General features: G+C 39.7%; 1 protein-coding gene across 1 annotated transcript in view; it reads left to right on the top strand.

The window, feature by feature from the left end:
• Nucleotides 1-17,301, top strand: part of LOC137295308 (protein-glucosylgalactosylhydroxylysine glucosidase-like) — a 29,117-nt gene that overhangs the window by 1,914 nt on the left and 9,902 nt on the right. The window contains exons 2-5 of the mRNA XM_067826623.1: nucleotides 7,643-7,789; nucleotides 13,236-13,446; nucleotides 15,137-15,362; nucleotides 16,592-16,739. Of these exons, the coding sequence (XP_067682724.1) occupies nucleotides 7,643-7,789; nucleotides 13,236-13,446; nucleotides 15,137-15,362; nucleotides 16,592-16,739 (732 nt within the window). The remainder of the gene's footprint in view (nucleotides 1-7,642; nucleotides 7,790-13,235; nucleotides 13,447-15,136; nucleotides 15,363-16,591; nucleotides 16,740-17,301) is intronic.

The following is a 17,301-nucleotide window of genomic DNA, read 5'->3' as shown; positions in this document are numbered from 1 at the left end:
ATAATGCAAAAGAAGTGGGACATTCAAGTAGGTATCAATAAATTACATGAAATAAACCCCTATATTGGTTCCAGCTACTTCGGTTGTCAGTCCAGATTTGAGGAGGTCATCATACGACGATACCGTATTGGCCACACAAGATATACACATAAATATTTGCTTAAAGGTGAGGATCCTCCGTTTTGTATCCCTTGTGATGGAAGAATCACAGTCAAGCATGTCTGGCCTGACTGTGTTGAATATTCCATCACAAGGGATAAATATTTTAAATCACGAACTTTGTGTTTTTATTAATAATAGTACTCATTTCTTTATTGCTTTCTTAAAAGAGTTAGATCTGTTATCTGAGTTGTAAATAGATAAATATTTTACGAATGGAACTTTGAATTAGTAACTGAGATTGTTCGTAGCATGATCCTCACGGGGTGGGGTGGGGGGGGGGGGGGGGGTAAAGTACTGTAAACTTATTGTCCTCCTCCTCGAAATAAATTTAATCTTTCCACTGTTTCACTAGTGGCATACTGTAATTTTAATGTATGGCTAGATATGACGAAATTGCTAACGGCAGAAGGGACGGTGTAAATCCAGCTGGGGACCATGCAGGAAGCAACTGTACTGTAAGTCCCCATGGTACCCAGTACGGTGATCTACCTTGAAGTATCACACGCATTTATATCATCATATCGAATCATTGATTCCATACGCAGTGTTCGCGTTAACGCAGTAACTTTCGTTTGTCACGCAATAAAAACACGTGTTTTGGATTTATTGATTCTGATCTACTCTATTTTAAAAGTATCTTAAAACAACAACATATAAAAAACACGTAAGTTTGAAATGATTCAGGATTGTAATGAAAATTTCACACGCAAAAGATCTGAACTGCATATTTATATTTCTATTTTTGCATGCAAAACCTACCACAAACACTGTGTAATCATAACATTTTTGCTCATCAGTTTTACTGTATGATAAGTAAGTGGGTTAAGTACAATGGCAGTATTTATTGTCCCATTCTAATAATACTCTTTCTGTCAATGTTACCTTGACCAAGAATAGTCGAGAACACTACAACTTCACCGCCCGATCTCAAATTGCACTTTGTCGAATCTTGCCATACTGGTCCACAAAGTGCATCCCATGTCACCAAGTACATAGATCCCAAGTCATAAAGTGCATTGGTTTCCAAGTTACAAAGTAGATCGTTCCCGAATCACAAAATGCATCGATCCCAAGTCACAAAGATGCCCTAGGACGCCGATCTGATCCAAAGTCACTAAGTGCACAAATCCCAAGTCAGAGAGTGCACAGATCCCAAGTCACAAAGTGCACAGATTCCAAGTCACAAAGTGCATCGATCACAGGTCACAAAGTGCACAGACCCCAAGTCACAAAGTGCACAGATGTCAAGTCACAAAGTGCAGAGATCCCAAGTCACAAAGTGCACAGATCCCAAGTCACAAAGAGCATCAATCACAAGTTACAAAGAGCATCGATCACAAGTCACAAAGTGCACAGACCCAAAGTCACAAAGTGCACAGATGCCATGTCACAAAGTGCAGAGATCCCAAGTCACAAAGTGCAGAGATCCCAAATCACAAAGTGCACAGATCCCAAGTCACAAAGAGCATCAATCACAAGTTACAAAGAGCATCGATCACAAGTCACAAAGTGCACAGACCCCAAGTCACCAAGTGCACAGATCCCAAGTCACAAAGAGCATCAATCACAAGTTACAAAGAGCATCGATCACAAGTCACAAAGTGCATCGATCCCAAGTCGATCCCGACCTTTCGATTTTCCACTGTTCTCAGGGCGCCGACCTGCGGTCACTACTGAAGTTTAGGTTCTGATTAGGCGTTGGGTTACAGACAATCTACTCTAGATTCGTCGGGCAAGGTGAACATGTCGCAGCTCACAGGAGTGAGATCTGAACATGATGTAAAGGAACCACTACAACTCTGATGGACCAAGAACCAACAACGACTTGGGCTTGGAGAGACGACTGGATGACATACGTCACCAGCTCAGACGAAGAACACTGCAGCTGTCCGTGAGACAGTTAACTCATTCAGCCTCCCACCTGTTGCATTTTGGTTAAAATCTGTCGATCAATCTGCGTGAAAAAAATGTGTGCTATATGTGTTGTAAATACGCATCGGATGTGCGATGTATATATTTAAAATGTAATGTATTTATCTATGTAAATCATTGTGCAAAAACGTTAAGATATGTCAACTGAGTTTGTTGATGACAGGTTCGAGTATGGAAATAAACTGATAAAAATATAAACTGTTGTCGTTTTCTCATTAGGGGTTCTTTCATCCACATAATCCGGACTATCCTCTTCTAACAACTCGTTGATCCTTCAATGTCCTCGTAATCCTTTATTAATCGTCAAAATGACACTAGTATCAGGACCCCGATATCTTTTTCCACTCAATCGTGAAGTTTGGTCGAAAGGTCGGCGTTATGAGCTGGCAAATAATTGAAAAACATTTTTTCTCAGTTTTCCCCAAAAAATGTTTTGATGACATGATTGTTGTGAAAATAAAACATACTGTGTTACCCGTAGTTTCGAAAGATCTTCTTGTGTCCTAGGCAGAGAATCAGGAGCCCAGCTGGCCGCCACGCATTAAGCGAATTTACTTATCAAATACTCGATATCAGGAGCCCGACTGGCCCCCACTCATTTAAGCAAACTGGACAATTAACAATCGCACTGGTCAGTGAGATACCGTTGCCTCTGAGCAATATCCTTTGTAGTTACACAGTGCTAATAGTTGACCAGCCCGGCCTCACTAAGCGTGCACATGCTGGCACTAAATCTAGTTGTGGGCAGGGGATCAAACAATGACCCCTGACCAGTAGAACACTGGTCAAAGGGCTTTTGGTCAGATCATTACCGATACCCATGCATCTCGGCAATGAAGCAAAGTAATTAAGTTTAAGACAACATCGATCAAAGCGGGTTTTGGCCAGTAGTTCACATGTCTAATTAGGATAATTTGGGGCCTAATTAGGATCGTTAAGGATGACCCATCACTGACCAGGAGCGAAGGGTGAACCAAAGAACAAAGGACCAAGAATGACAAACCCTGGATATATAAGCTTGTGCAGGAATAGGTTTTGCAAATTCGGTCGGGAAACGCTGTGGAGAAGTTGGAGCCTACGCCTATTAGCGTTACACTGAATAAACAGTGGCGGACCCTCAGACGGACTTGTGTTGTTCTTGGAAGGACTAGGGAGACAGCATGCATATCTCTTAGTGCGATACTTGTGTGTCGTGCAGCAATGACTGTTTTGTTTTTTATTTAAACAGAGCGTCACGCACCCACTCACTCTCTCACTCAGTCACTCACTTTGGCTCATTAATCAGAGCTGATGGACTGACATCCAGGAATGGGCCACATGTGTGACTCATAAATATCTGCGTTGTTATTTATCGCTATTTTCTCTGGTCAGAGCGCGAAGGTGGCCAAGTTAGAAGTTATCGGATTTGTTTCTGTGGATCGTACAAATCGTCCTGATGTCTCATAAAGCCATATGTCTAACCCATCAGCAGTTTCTTCTGGAAACAGATAAGTATGAAACTATATCATCCATAATTAGATGAACGAGTGCGGTTGCTAAGTATGTTAATAATCGCACAATGTTTAGCATCATAATCTCTCTCTCTCTCTCTCTCTCTCTCTCCCTCTCTCTCTCTCTCTCTCTCTCGCCAAATCAACCATTGTTGATAATTATTCCATAAATTGCAAATGCATTTAGCCAATCAAGAAGAGTGTTTTTGCCTTGTAAGAGACGTGTAAGCATAGGTTCGAATCACACAACCGTACACATTCATCACTTTGGTCGACATTTCTTCAATATCAAGCTAACAGGTTGTGAAAAAACTGAAATATTGTTTAAACATCGACATAAACATCAGGTGATGTCTCGAATGGAATGGGTGACTATATTCGATCGACAGTTTGACTCGTGGCAGAGTTTTTTTTGGACAGTCCTGTCCCACGCTGATGAGTTTGTAGAATGAGATGGCAAAAGGACTTGGAGCATCTCAGAGGCAGTTTAGGTCGGCTTTGAACTTGATATTCCTGTTTGGAAAACGTCGTACAAATGAACTGTTATCATTATGATATAAATCACCTAGTCTCTCTCTCACTCACTCACTCACTCACTCACTCAAGACATACGGAGTTTGGTGAATTGTCGAGGAATTTAATCATACTAATGTGATGTGTAGTCTGTTTTTCATTTCTGTTTGATTCATATATAATTAATATAAATATATAATCAATACTGGACATGCCATGATTCAAAATACATCGATAATTCCATATTTTTGTTCAGACGATACCATACCCAGAGATGTTCAGGCTCTAGCATCGCTTCAAACATAGACCTATTCAATCATAATATTTTCATCAAAATGGCCACTCTGAATACACCCATTCCATTAACCAACGACTATTAATCCAGACTTCATGCTTGTCACAGTGTTTAAATTCCCCAGTAACTAACAAAACGCGACAATAGGACAATGCGACGTTTTGATGAAATGCCGCATTTTCGCTTGTCGCGCTTTGTGAAAATATTGAGTTTACTATGTATAATAACGTACCACTACAAACGCGACAGTGCGACAACGCGACATTATCGTATTGTCGCGGTTTTTGCCATTTTGTTTTTAAGATGAAAACGTACAATAAACTATTGAAGAAATGCCACCATTTGTTGTCTAGTAGTTTTGTGCTCTCCATTGTAGATTTCCGTGAAAACATTAGTCAATTGTTTTCATCTACTTCATTTCTAGGTTAATTGAATCATTGAAAAACATCAAACGCCGAACGAAACCTAATTCCGATCCTAAATCCTCAATTCGTGATATGTATATGGAATAAAGAAATGGTATACATGTAGGTTTGTGCCATATTTAATGTGTTCTGTTGTGACCTGAATTAAGTGGTTTTGAATTCATGGATGCTCATAGCATGTAAATGCATCGCTGCTAATCAGCCATTACATATACTTTGAATCCTGTCACCTGTGCGCTTTCAGCATGCATTTAGAATGGAACAAGCGCTAAACAGATCAACTGTTATGGTGTGTTGTGTTGTTATGTTACTCGTTATTCTATTACATACTGTTGTGAATGTTAATCTGCTAATTGACATAACATAATATGTTGATATGCTTCTCATTAACTGGATGTAGTCACTATTAGTTTGATAATGGTGTAAACATCTACAGTCAAACGTCATCCTATGCATGAAGCAAGATGTCGTTATCCAAGATCATGTGCTTCATTACTGATTCACAAAATTCTAGAGAGAAGATTCAGGGAAGAAAAGCTTGTCTAAAAAGATTGGTTTTAAGGCCTGTTTTGAAAGTTGGTAGAGATCCCGAGAGACAGGAGAAGGGGGTTCCAATATGTGGCGACGGCAAATGAAATGAACGTTGACCACAAGTTGTTCTGTCTTTAGGCACACCGAGGGTTTGCTTTGATATAGAGCGCAAGGGACGACTAACGACATAGTGGTTGAGTAAGTTCGAGAGATAGGAAGGAGCTTTACTGTTTGAGGTACTTTTAGGTAAGGTAAATGTACTTGAAAGTGATTCTGTGAGACACTCGAAACCAGTCTAGATCCACTAGAACTGGTCATATATGGTCTCGTTTCTCAGTTTTTTGAGATGATTCTGGAGGCGGTGGTCTGCACTCGCTGGAGCTTGTTTGGAAGGGACAGAGGAGCACAATTACAATGGTACAGTCTCGAGATGACGAGGGAAAGAACCAAAACTTTGTCTGTCAGATATTCTCTGATGCCCTCGGTGTTTCTGAGTTGAAGAGATGACGTTTTGACAAGATGGTTGACATGGCCTTCGAGACTAAGCTCCACATGGATGATGGCCCCAAGATCATGACGTATTCTTTCAAGGAAATAGTGCATTGTCCAGAAGTGAAAGAGTGCAAGTCTTTATGTTTCCGTTTCGGTTCCAAATCAGCAAACATTCAATTTTAAAGTCGTTTAACTTCAATTTGGTTTTGGACATCCAATCCATGACGCCATCAAAGCACTCCGAAATGCTGTTTGCAGCATTGGTGACACTCAAGGCATCAGGCTGGAACATCTTCAACAGATGTGAATCATCAGCATACTGATGGCGAAGAATATCATGATGTTGAACAACGCTGACAAGAGACGTTATGTACAGGGTCAAAAACACAGGGCCTAGTACTGAGCCTTGTGGTACTCCACATGTCTTTTCCTGGGTCTCAGATAAAGTTCCTTCAATGATAACAGACTGCAGTCTCTGTGAAAGATTTCTGTGAAGTGAAACCATTTCTGTCTTGGGGCCTGGTCACCGATGTGATATTCAGTCCGAAGTCTCGAGACCATGCAGCTGTGATAGATCATATCAAATGCTGGACTCGCATCCAGCAAAACGAGAAGTTAAGATGACCTCTCATCACGCCAAGGGTCAAGTTACCGAGGGCCCTCACAAGAGCTGTCTCTGTGTTGTGGTGCTTTCTATAGGCCGACTAAACCTCATCAAGCAATTCATGTTGACCGAGATGCGACGAGAGACGTTCAGCAGCAACTCTTTCTACATGTTTTGATAAGACTGACAAATCTGAAACAGTTTGATATTTGTTTTAATTGTCACAGTCAGAAGGTGTTCTAGGTCATGTTCTAGGTCATGGTTGCTGGAATTAATGTCCTAGGCGCGCTGGGTCAGGCCTGAGATGTGTGAGGTTGTTCCCGGTAATTGGACAGCATCGCCCAAACGCATCAATGATCAACACTAGCGTGAGCCTGCACGTAGACTCATAAAGTGTGATGCGAGATCGTTTTTCGATTGTTGTCAGTCTTGTCTTTGTCTTCGTCCAGTAAACGTCTTGTGTTGTGTCTGTGTTGTCTTATGTGGGCCTGAAGACCTTTAAGTGGTGGCAGCGGTGGCCGAGAAGAACTTACAAGAAATTGCAACTTTATAGAGAATTACAAGGAATGTGCTGTTCATCGAACTGTAACGTGAGCTTGTTCCATTTTGCCATTTTGACCTTGTGGTTGAACTGTTTCTTCAGTGTGATTGACATTGAACATTTAAGCAAGAATACCTTTCATTTCATCACGGCTGAAGGTGGTACAAGTCAAGAACATTCTTGCGATATCAAGAATTTCAAAATCCCTATGTTTGATCCCAAACAGTCAACTTTTGCGAACTTTATTGAAAATGTGTATGAAGTGAAAGGTGGGGCCTAAACTGGAACCCTGATAAGAAGCTACGTTGTTTAGCTTTAGTACTTCCTGCAGGGTTTTGGTCACGAGATATTTCTGATGACAACAAAGCTGACTATGCAATTCTGAAAGCCGCTTTGATTAAAGAACTTGATAGAACCCAAGAGCGTACTCAAATTGCTGCTAGGGAGTTCAGAGACATGTGTCAAAAAACCTATGAATCGATCGATGGTTGGGTCGGGTCAAGGTTGATGAAGCCTACCCCTCATTCGCAAAAGACAACAAAAATTAACTTTGTGCTCAAAAATGTTTTGATGGCTTGTCAAGTAAGAAATTAAGAGAACAACTGTACATTGCCATTTGTCAACAATCTAGATCTCCAAAATTTGATGCTCTTGTAGACATGGCTAGACGTCTTGTGGGTTCTCTGTGTGAGGACAGTGATAAGTCTGTGTTTCTTATCAAGTGTAATTATTGCAAGAAGCCAGGTCATAAAGAGAGACAGTGTTACAAGAAGAAACGAGATTTAGGTTCATCAAATATTCATGGTAAGTTTTGTTCTTCAAGGTCAGCTGCTGATGGTCATGATGCATAGTCAAGTAATATGTCAAAGTTCAGGAACATTCGGTGTTATAACTGTCGGAAATATGGGCATATTGCGTCCAAATGTCCAAATAAATCGCATGTGCATTGTGTTTAGTCAGACACCAACAGTAACTCTCCTCCAGTTTCTCAAAATTCACCAACCACACAAATCCGTCTTGGCAGCGAGTATTTCACTGCTGTCATAGATAGTGGAGCTAGCGTCTCGTGCATAGGGGTGTCTTCGCTTAAGAGAGCTTTTCCAAATGGTGTTTGTCTAGAAGAGGCAAAATCTTAATCTTAGGATGAAGCTGTTGCTGAGCCAAGCCTGAGAAAGGGAAAGGGTGTTTCTAGCTCCACAGCAAGTCTAGTAGGTGGAAAACAGGTGGCTAAAGGAAGTAAAGTCAGAGGACACAATAGCCAATGAGGAAATAGGTAACACATCAAAGGAAGTCATTCATCTGACCTATAAATAGACAATGGAAAATCCCAAAGGATGGATTACCTGGCTAAGAAGAGAGAGGAAGTTAAGGGGAATCCTTGTTAACAAGGCTTTTGGAAACAGAAGGAAAAGGCGAAGATGTGTAGAGGTGGCATTCAAAGGCAAGACTCAGACAACATGGACCAACAAATGAACATTTTATATATAATGATGTTTATGAAGCATCATGTTTTGTTATGTTTGTGAATTATGACTGAAAAAAGTTTACACTATAAATAAAAAGCACTGCTACATATATATCAGACCACCCCTTGTGTGTTATCTTATCAACATGGTAAACAACTCTTTCTCGGGCATTATAATCAATGAAAATGAAGTTAGGACCCGCTTGTTGCAGTAGAGAAATGATTACAAGTGGTTAACGGGGAGGTTTTAACAGATTAGAGCGCATGTGTGAAGTGTGGAACACACTCATGCCACTCATTTTGCATGTTGTTTCAGAGAATAATTGTGTTAATTTCTAAACTTCACAAAATGTAATTTTTAAAAATAATGAATAATGTTTCTCTTATGATACATCTATGTATCCGAAATGGGATCCCTATCTTTTGACTCTAGAAAAACGTTAACAAAACCCACTCAAACCCATCCTTTAGTCGTGCAAATGACGTTAGTGCCAAATCAGGTTTTGCACGTGCAGTCGATCACGTGGTGAATGCGCGGGGCAGTCATACACACTACTGAACTGAGAAATTTCGAATTTGTATACTTATGACTTGACATTCTGTCTACCCACGTTTACGAACGGTGATGTAGCCTAATGGAACTCATTATGGCACTGTCAGTGTATCAAGTACATCACACAGATCTCAGCAATGAAATAATAACAATTTAACTATCTTACCGTCTCTTGTTCTCTATAGTGCCCTGAAGAAAGAATGTGAAGTTTCTTTTTTGACTCTGTATAGAATAATAAAGAATGTGAAGTTTCTTTTTTGACTCTGTATAGAATGCCGATGAAACTGTAAATAATGGTCGATTAGAAATAAAACATGATTAGAAACGAAACATGTACAGTAGAAGTTATCAGTGTTCAAAACCACTCAATTCAGGTCAAAACAGAACACATTAAATAGGACATAAACCAGCATGTGTACCATTTCATTATTCCATATACACATCAGGAATTGATGATTTAGGATAGGAATTGGGTTTCGTGAGCTGTTTGGTATATTGAAGGCTTCAAATAAGCTACAAATGAGGAAATATGAAAACATTTAGCTAACATCTGCCCGGAAATCTATAATGGAGAGCATAGGACTACTATGCAATAAATGGCAGCACACACACGCATGCGCATAATTCAACAGTTGATTGTACTTACGTAAACAGACTTCGCCTTCAAAATGAAAGGGTGAGTGTGTGAGTGAGTATAGATTTCTTGCTCTTCAAGGGTACACCACTTTGCCAAGCGAATTCACAGTTTTGTATTCATCTCCATGATAACAATCCATTTGTATGGCGATGTTTATACCGATGTGGCCTGAATTGTAACGACGCCTTGAACAAAATTTCCGTTTTATACAAAATGTCATACGGGAGATATGTCCAAAGTGATGACTGTGTATTGTGCTGGGATTCAAACCTATGATCATAGTCTCCTGATGCGACTAAGAAACTCAACCCCGCACAACCAGTTGCCCCACTTTAAATGACAGGGTCACTGTGTGATGTGTGTCGTATTGGTAAAACTCGTTTGATTGCTGAATACACCGACGTTCACAATATATGAAATAATTTTCAAAGCAACAATAAAAGATTCGCATTGAGTTCAAGAAAATCAGCGTCCATTGTCCTTAAGAGTATTTATTTGGTAACGAAAAGACCAGTTAAGTCTGAAATAGAGCATAACTTTTCCTACACATGCGTATTTTAATTAACTCTCCATCACCTGCAATCGAAAATGGTGACAATGCGACATATTTTTATGCGTTTTTACACACCTTAGAAGTGGGGACACAGCGACATATTTTCACCTTGAAACATGTCACTATATCGCACATTGCTCTTTGGATAAACAGAAAAATATGTGAAAAAAGTGACAAAATGGTCGAACTTTGGTTATTTAGCCCTTTTCGCTTGTTTTTGAGATAACGCCATAGTGTCCCTTCTAGGATTCCATACATTACCACACACCGTAGTACATGAAATTACACGTATTTTGTATAGTTTTGACTGTGCTATAAGTGTGGAAAAATTACAGATTTAACTTAGATGCATTACTGATACAATAGATGAACATAGTTAACGTTCATATAATCGCATGCCTGTATGCCTTCATAGTAACAGTTGCAACTTATCATTATTTGGATTTAGTAAAATATATTGAAATAACTCTCTCTTTCTTTTATGAAATACGGACATACAAGTAGGTAATGGCATTCCTGCCCGACAAGTTGTAAATTACACAGTTTGGAGACACGGCATTTATAATTTATATTTAATTTATGCCGGTCTCCACAGGTAGGAAATGTGTATTTGTACGGGATTTAAAAGCGGAATTGATAATTTACAAGGTAGATGCATATACCGTTCCTCGCCTAAGTGAGGTTCTAGGAGATCATACATTAAACCTGTGTGGGAGTTTGTCAGATCGGCATGCCATATCTCCAAGCATGCGTGGAGAATTTTATGTCATGACATGATTTTCGTAAAATAATAAAACAATAACCGCATCACTTTCCCTTTGATGTCATCAAAACTGCTTGTATCACGTCAGCAATGGTCACTGGAGTGGAGCAGCAATGTTAACTTTGTGAAATCATCGGTTTAACTAATTCACCTTCAACCAATGATGAGATACTTTCGCAGCTGTCTATATTTGCTTCGTTTTTGTTAGAATTGTATGCAGTTGTTGTCGTATTAAGCAAGACACGTGTTCTTTAGTGTAATGTGACAAGCCAGTGTACGTCAGTGTATGCTTTGATGGCATATCAGTGACGTAAAAGTATACTCTCCTACTAATTTCACCTTTCCATACACAGCTGCACGTCCGACATTTCATGCATGGGAACATCGGATTCTCACCTATATATGTCACTACAAATACCTGTATTTTGGTATGATGTACTATTTTTCCTTTGAAGACTCGACGGTTCAAATGTTCAAAGTACGACGTGGTAACCTGTAACTTATGATGTTAAAGTATAGGCCATGGTTAAACCTGGAGGTTCAACTGTAGGTGGCGGGGTAACCTGCAGGCTAAAGTGTTAATTTGTAGGTGGTGGGGTACCTGGGAAATTAAAGAGATAAGCTGTAGGCGGTGGGGTAACCTAGTGTTAAAGTCTTATACTGTAGGTGGTGAGGTACCCGAGAGATTAAAGTGATAAACTGTAGGAGGTGGGGTAACTTAGAGGCTTAATTGTTAAATTGAAGGTGGTAGGGTAATACAGAGGTTAAAGCGTTAAACTGTTGGTGGTAGGATAACCCTAAAGTGTTAATCCGAAGGTTGTGGGGTCACCTGCAAGTTAGTGTTTCAAACCGAAAGCAGTCGTATAACCTAGAAGATAGAGTGTTGTACTGATTTAGGTAGGCTTAACAGCGCAGTCAGCAATATTCCAGCTGTATGGGGTAGGGAGGTGGGGTAGCCGTGTGGTTAAAGTGTTCGCTCCTTACACCGAAGATCCGGGTTCCATTTCCCACATGGCTGCAATGTGTGAATCCCATTTTGGTGTCGTGATATTGCTGGAATATTGTTGAAAGCGGCGAAAATCTAAACTCACTCACACTCACTCAAAGATAAATATCTTTCTTCGTCATTTATGGCAAGCCATCCAATATAACAAATACAAATATTACAAGTATTACAATAGTTGCAAATATCAGACAGTGGCCTGTAGTTTCCGCGAAGATGCCAAATATTATACAAAAGCGACTGATTGTTTCTAATTTCTTAGCAGTGACAGTTTTTGCATTCCGCCTTAGTCTTGCATTCGAATTTACGCCACGAGGTTTGGAAATATAATATCCCAACCCTCTGTGTAATATAATAATTGAAGATATATCCAGCACGGCGTGAGCGTGATTCTTACATAACATGAGCGCAATTCTTGCACAACGTTCACCATTCAGATTTTACAAAGACGTGGGTTCGGGAACACAGTATCGGGATTAAGGGGGTTAACAGGAACAGTTTAAATGAAGTGTATGTTATTTTCTGTCCAAACAGTTTTCCTCGGGACGACAGATTCCGGCCTACGATCGGTAATGGACATATTGCCACAAACGTTCTCAGCGACACTGTATACATGAACGGCGTCTACAACGGCAAGGGGAGCGACAGCCACAGGACTAGAATACCCGCGACGTCATCCATTGACGTCAATGACAGGGGAGGCAACTCTTCACGACATTATTCACTTGACATGTTCAGAGGTACACAGACACGTGACAGGAATGTAATGAGTGAGTGAGTTTAGTTTTTCGCCGCAGCTTTTTTTATCATAATCATGTGAATGTGAAGCCCATTTCTGCCATTGTTGGATATTGCTAAATGCGGCGTAAAACCATACTCACTCACTTTAAAGGAAACCACATGTAAAGGTAGGGGCGTATCATAATGTTGTTCAAGGAATTTTATAGAAGTGATATTGGTAAACCCTCACGTGAGGAAGTTTATGACCAAAAATATTAGTCGCGGTCAAGAACTTGCCCAAGGTCAAATTCTCTCCCCGTACTGCGAATTCATTCATACTTTTTATAAATGTCATTTCAGTCGTGTTATAATTATCACTTTTAAGCAGTGTGCAATGATATAAGCATGTTTTGGAACCTCAATACCATTAACGGTAAGAATTCTCTTCCTTCTTCGTTTCGTCCATAAAACCTTGTACTAAATAAGATAACTTAAAGTATAAAATGCTGTTTCAGATCAGATTCAAAGTTATTGTTTTCTCCGATTTTCTCAACAGGTATATTCACACAGAATATCACAAGAGAAGATGCAGACATCGACATCCAGTATTTTGCTCACAGGAAGATGACGAGACTACTGATCACTATTATCAATGTATCCAGGCGTCGCCAGGGGGAGATAACTCTAAACCTAAGCGTAAACCGTGGAGAAGATAGTGAAGATCTCACGATGAATGCCCTTAACACAACCGATCGTAGCAACAGAAGGTGTGAGACAATGGGGAGTGTGTGGAATTACCGGCGTGATAAGCAATACAAGCAAGCGTGATCGATAATTCAAACTTCGGAAAATTCCATTTTTCGAATTATCATTCAATTAACCTACATTTATACTTTTATGCTTCCTTAATTGATCCTTGGTCATACATATGTACTGAATTGAATTTGCAAATCAGATTTACAGAAACGTGAATGATATATACAGACGTTGGCCTTAAGTGAGTCATCGTTAGTGAAATTCCGGTAGATTTAAATGTTAATAAACTGTTGCAAGAATAATGTTCATAAATTGAATGGAAGTCATTTTATATACATATTTTTCATGTTTTCATAGCTCGGATATCATCTGCATCTACGTGTACATAATTTTCTTTAATCATGCCGTTGATTAGCTATCGAATGAAACCTGATTAAGCACCATAAGTACAAGTTATTTTTAATCTATCCCTAGACAGTCATGTTAAAAAAATGGTAAGTGGTAAGTCTAATACATGTTATCAAAATAGTTGCAGTTTTCTTAATATTCATCGGCAAACGGAATGGAAATTATGTAGGTAAGATGATTTCCCAGCTGGTAGATAAGTATTGAAAGCAATTCGACCAAAACTACATTTTTGAAAATTATTCTTGCAACAGTTCATTAACATTCAAGTCTATGGGAATTTCGCTTATGATGACTCACTTATGGACAACGTCTGCATGTATCATTCACGTTTCTGTAAATCTGATTTGCAAATTCAATTCAGTTAACCATATAAATAGAAAAAGGTTTCGATTATGAGATTAACCCATTATGATATGAATTTGGTCGTAAACAAGATTACACGTGTTCTAGCAGTGTTTAATTTGCAAGCCGGTGTTCATGGCCCGCTGCTGCATGCAGGCTTCAAAATCTACAGGCCCTGAATGAAATCTGCAGGCCCTGTTGGCTAAAGTCAAACCGAAAAACAGTTTCACCCTGTTTCTACTAAATCAAGTGAATCCTATGACACACAGAGGAGTTATTTCTTTTGTTTTGATTTGTTGTGTTGACATTTCAACGTCAAAACGCTGAAATACCAGGAAGTGAACCTGTAAGTTGATGGATCATGGATTATTTCAGAACCTTAATAAAGGACAAATTGGGAAGCATTCCAGTTGAAACATAACTGACAGATAATCTACTGAAGGCCGCAAGGGCCTGCAGATATTTGAAACTGCCGGCCCGATACAATAACAACCGGCGATGGGCCTCCGGACCGGCGGTTATTTCGAACGCTGTGTTCTAAATATAATCAGATAATGAGAATCAGGTGTTTGGCATTGAGACAATTGCTCATTTCATTGGTTTAGATCGGATTTGCCGCATATAAACTCCGTTAATGAATCCCACGCATTTGTTATGAATTTACATTCTAAGTACAAATCTTAATTGAATTATCATTTGTCTGTTGTTCTGTATTGATCCACCATAAAGATAGCTGTAATGTTGTCTTTTGTCTGGCTTAGTCATTAACAACCCATGCTTGACGCAAGCAGCTCACGTGCGGCGTTAAACAAACAAACATTTTTTACCTGACAAATTCTGTGATACATTTGACTTAAGTTGATGGCAATGTGACGCATTTTTTTCATTACTATAAGCCACAGATCGAATGGAAATTGTCCATGTTTGGCTCTACGTCATTCAACACTTCAGAGGTTATCTGGCAAGGACAAAAGTACCGGAAGTTGACGGAAGTCAGACAACCGGAGTATTCCAGGTCTGGACGCACGTGCCAGAAGTCATGATCCTGAAGCCTGACGTTGCCAATATGTCGTCGGTGTTCATCACCGCAGTCAGCACTGACCAGGGAGACGCCCTACTCGCCTATGACAGCGCGGTCGAGATGTCTTCTGACAGCTTACTGAACACTCACGTTGAGGTAGGCCTCATCCGCCCATATTCAGATCAGAACTACCTGGGACCAGATTCACAAAGCGTTCGTGGCGTTACGTCATTCGTAAGTCAATGGTGTAGTATAGAGTTACGAATGGTAGTAACGAACTCTCTGTGGGACAGTCAGTGGCCCTGGTCAGTTTTTGCACCAATACATTAACAATAAAACACTTAACTCTCTTGGAGCATCTGAGTGTCTCCGGTGATTCCCTTAGTAAGGTAAGCCGTAAGCTTAAGCCGTAAGCTTAAGCCGTAAGCTATAGTGCAGAAACATCCACCCAGGCTCTGTCATCACCTTTATAGCCTGTATACATGTACTTGTGCCTGAGATGAATATATTTCTGTTCTGTAAATACTTAAAGCTTACATGAAAAGCAAAACACAACTTTGCAGATGCTGATACGTTTCGGTATGGACTTACAGGAACAAATTATCAAAGACACAAATTCAACTTATATAGTTGAAAAATAAAGTGATGCAAAAAAGCCGCGAGATCGGAATTCAAACGATTCACTAATTTCACCCCAGGTGGGATTAAAAGTGGTTTCAAGAACAGTGCTGTGCTACAAAGCGCATACACAGTGAATAGGTTCGCGCAGATTGAAGCGGATTATGCTCGGATTATAAAGTCGTATATCCTGGTTGTGTACACAAATAATCTACACTATACATAAAAACGTGTTGATTGTGATAAGCACCCTCTGTCACAGACAATACTCTATGTTTGTCTGTCTTCCATATGCACCTTGCTGCTGTGTTGTGGCGTTTGCAATTGAATAAAATATGGCGCTGGTACCATCAGGTATTAATTACTGATTACTGAACAAAATTAGACTCATTTGATGTTGATTACTGAACAAAATTTTACTTTTCATGTCACATGTTGATTACTGAACAAAATGTTCTCTCCATGTCAGATGTTAATTATTGAACAAAATTTTGCTTTTCATTTCAGGTGGTGATTGCTGAACAAATTATACTTTTCATGTCGGATGTTTTTTACTGAGCAAAACTTAATTTTCATGTCACATGTTGATTACTGAACAAAATGTTCTCTCCATGTCAGATGTTAATTACTGAACAAAATTTTGCTTTTCATTTCAGGTGGTGATTGCTGAACAAATTATACTTTTCACGTCGGATATTTTTTACTGAGCAAAACTTAATTTTCATGTCACATGTTGATTACATGAACAAAATTTATTTTAATGTCAGGCATGGCGCAAGGTGTGGGAGGAGGGTAGCCTGGAGGTGAATGGCAACCCGGATGTTGCTCGGACTCTTAACGCCGGCCTGTATTACATCCTGTCTTCGATTCCCCTCAGTCATGACCCCCTCAACCCCTTCATGGGTCTCAGTCCAGGTAACCCATCCATCACAATAAGCTGCCGTCCCACGGGGCTGTAATAAGGCTCTGTTACCTTGTCGGATGTACATACTTCGAGCTGAAGTCGCTTAACGTGTATAGAAGAGTCTCGACCATTTTGGTTCACGTGACACTCAAGTATCACTTTGTCTGCTATATTGTAACTGAATATTGTTTACCGTACAACGTTCATATAAACTTGAGCATTTTCAATATCCAAAGGAAGGTGCTCAAACATTATTAATTATCTTTAGATATTATATACTCATTGCCCTAGTGGAAAAGAGCATGTAATGACTTTCCTACAATGTGAGGTACATGTAAATATTTCACTTAAAGAGAGGTTTGATTATTTTAAAATTTAAAAACCACTGAAAATCAAAATGTTCCTCCTTTTTGTATATTTTTAAAATCTGTTTTATGAGTGATGGTGACTTTTGACAGGCTATACTCGGGGGACATTGTCCTCGTCAATCCGCAGTGATCAAAGGTTCTTACTGTGGTTCATTAAGCGGCACCTGTAAATGCAACAAGCGGGATCGGGTGATCAGGCTTGCTG

Source organism: Haliotis asinina, chromosome 8 (genome assembly GCF_037392515.1).
Source record: "Haliotis asinina isolate JCU_RB_2024 chromosome 8, JCU_Hal_asi_v2, whole genome shotgun sequence".
Taxonomy (NCBI): domain Eukaryota; kingdom Metazoa; phylum Mollusca; class Gastropoda; order Lepetellida; family Haliotidae; genus Haliotis; species Haliotis asinina.
This window is presented reverse-complemented; position numbering and strand designations above follow the sequence as displayed.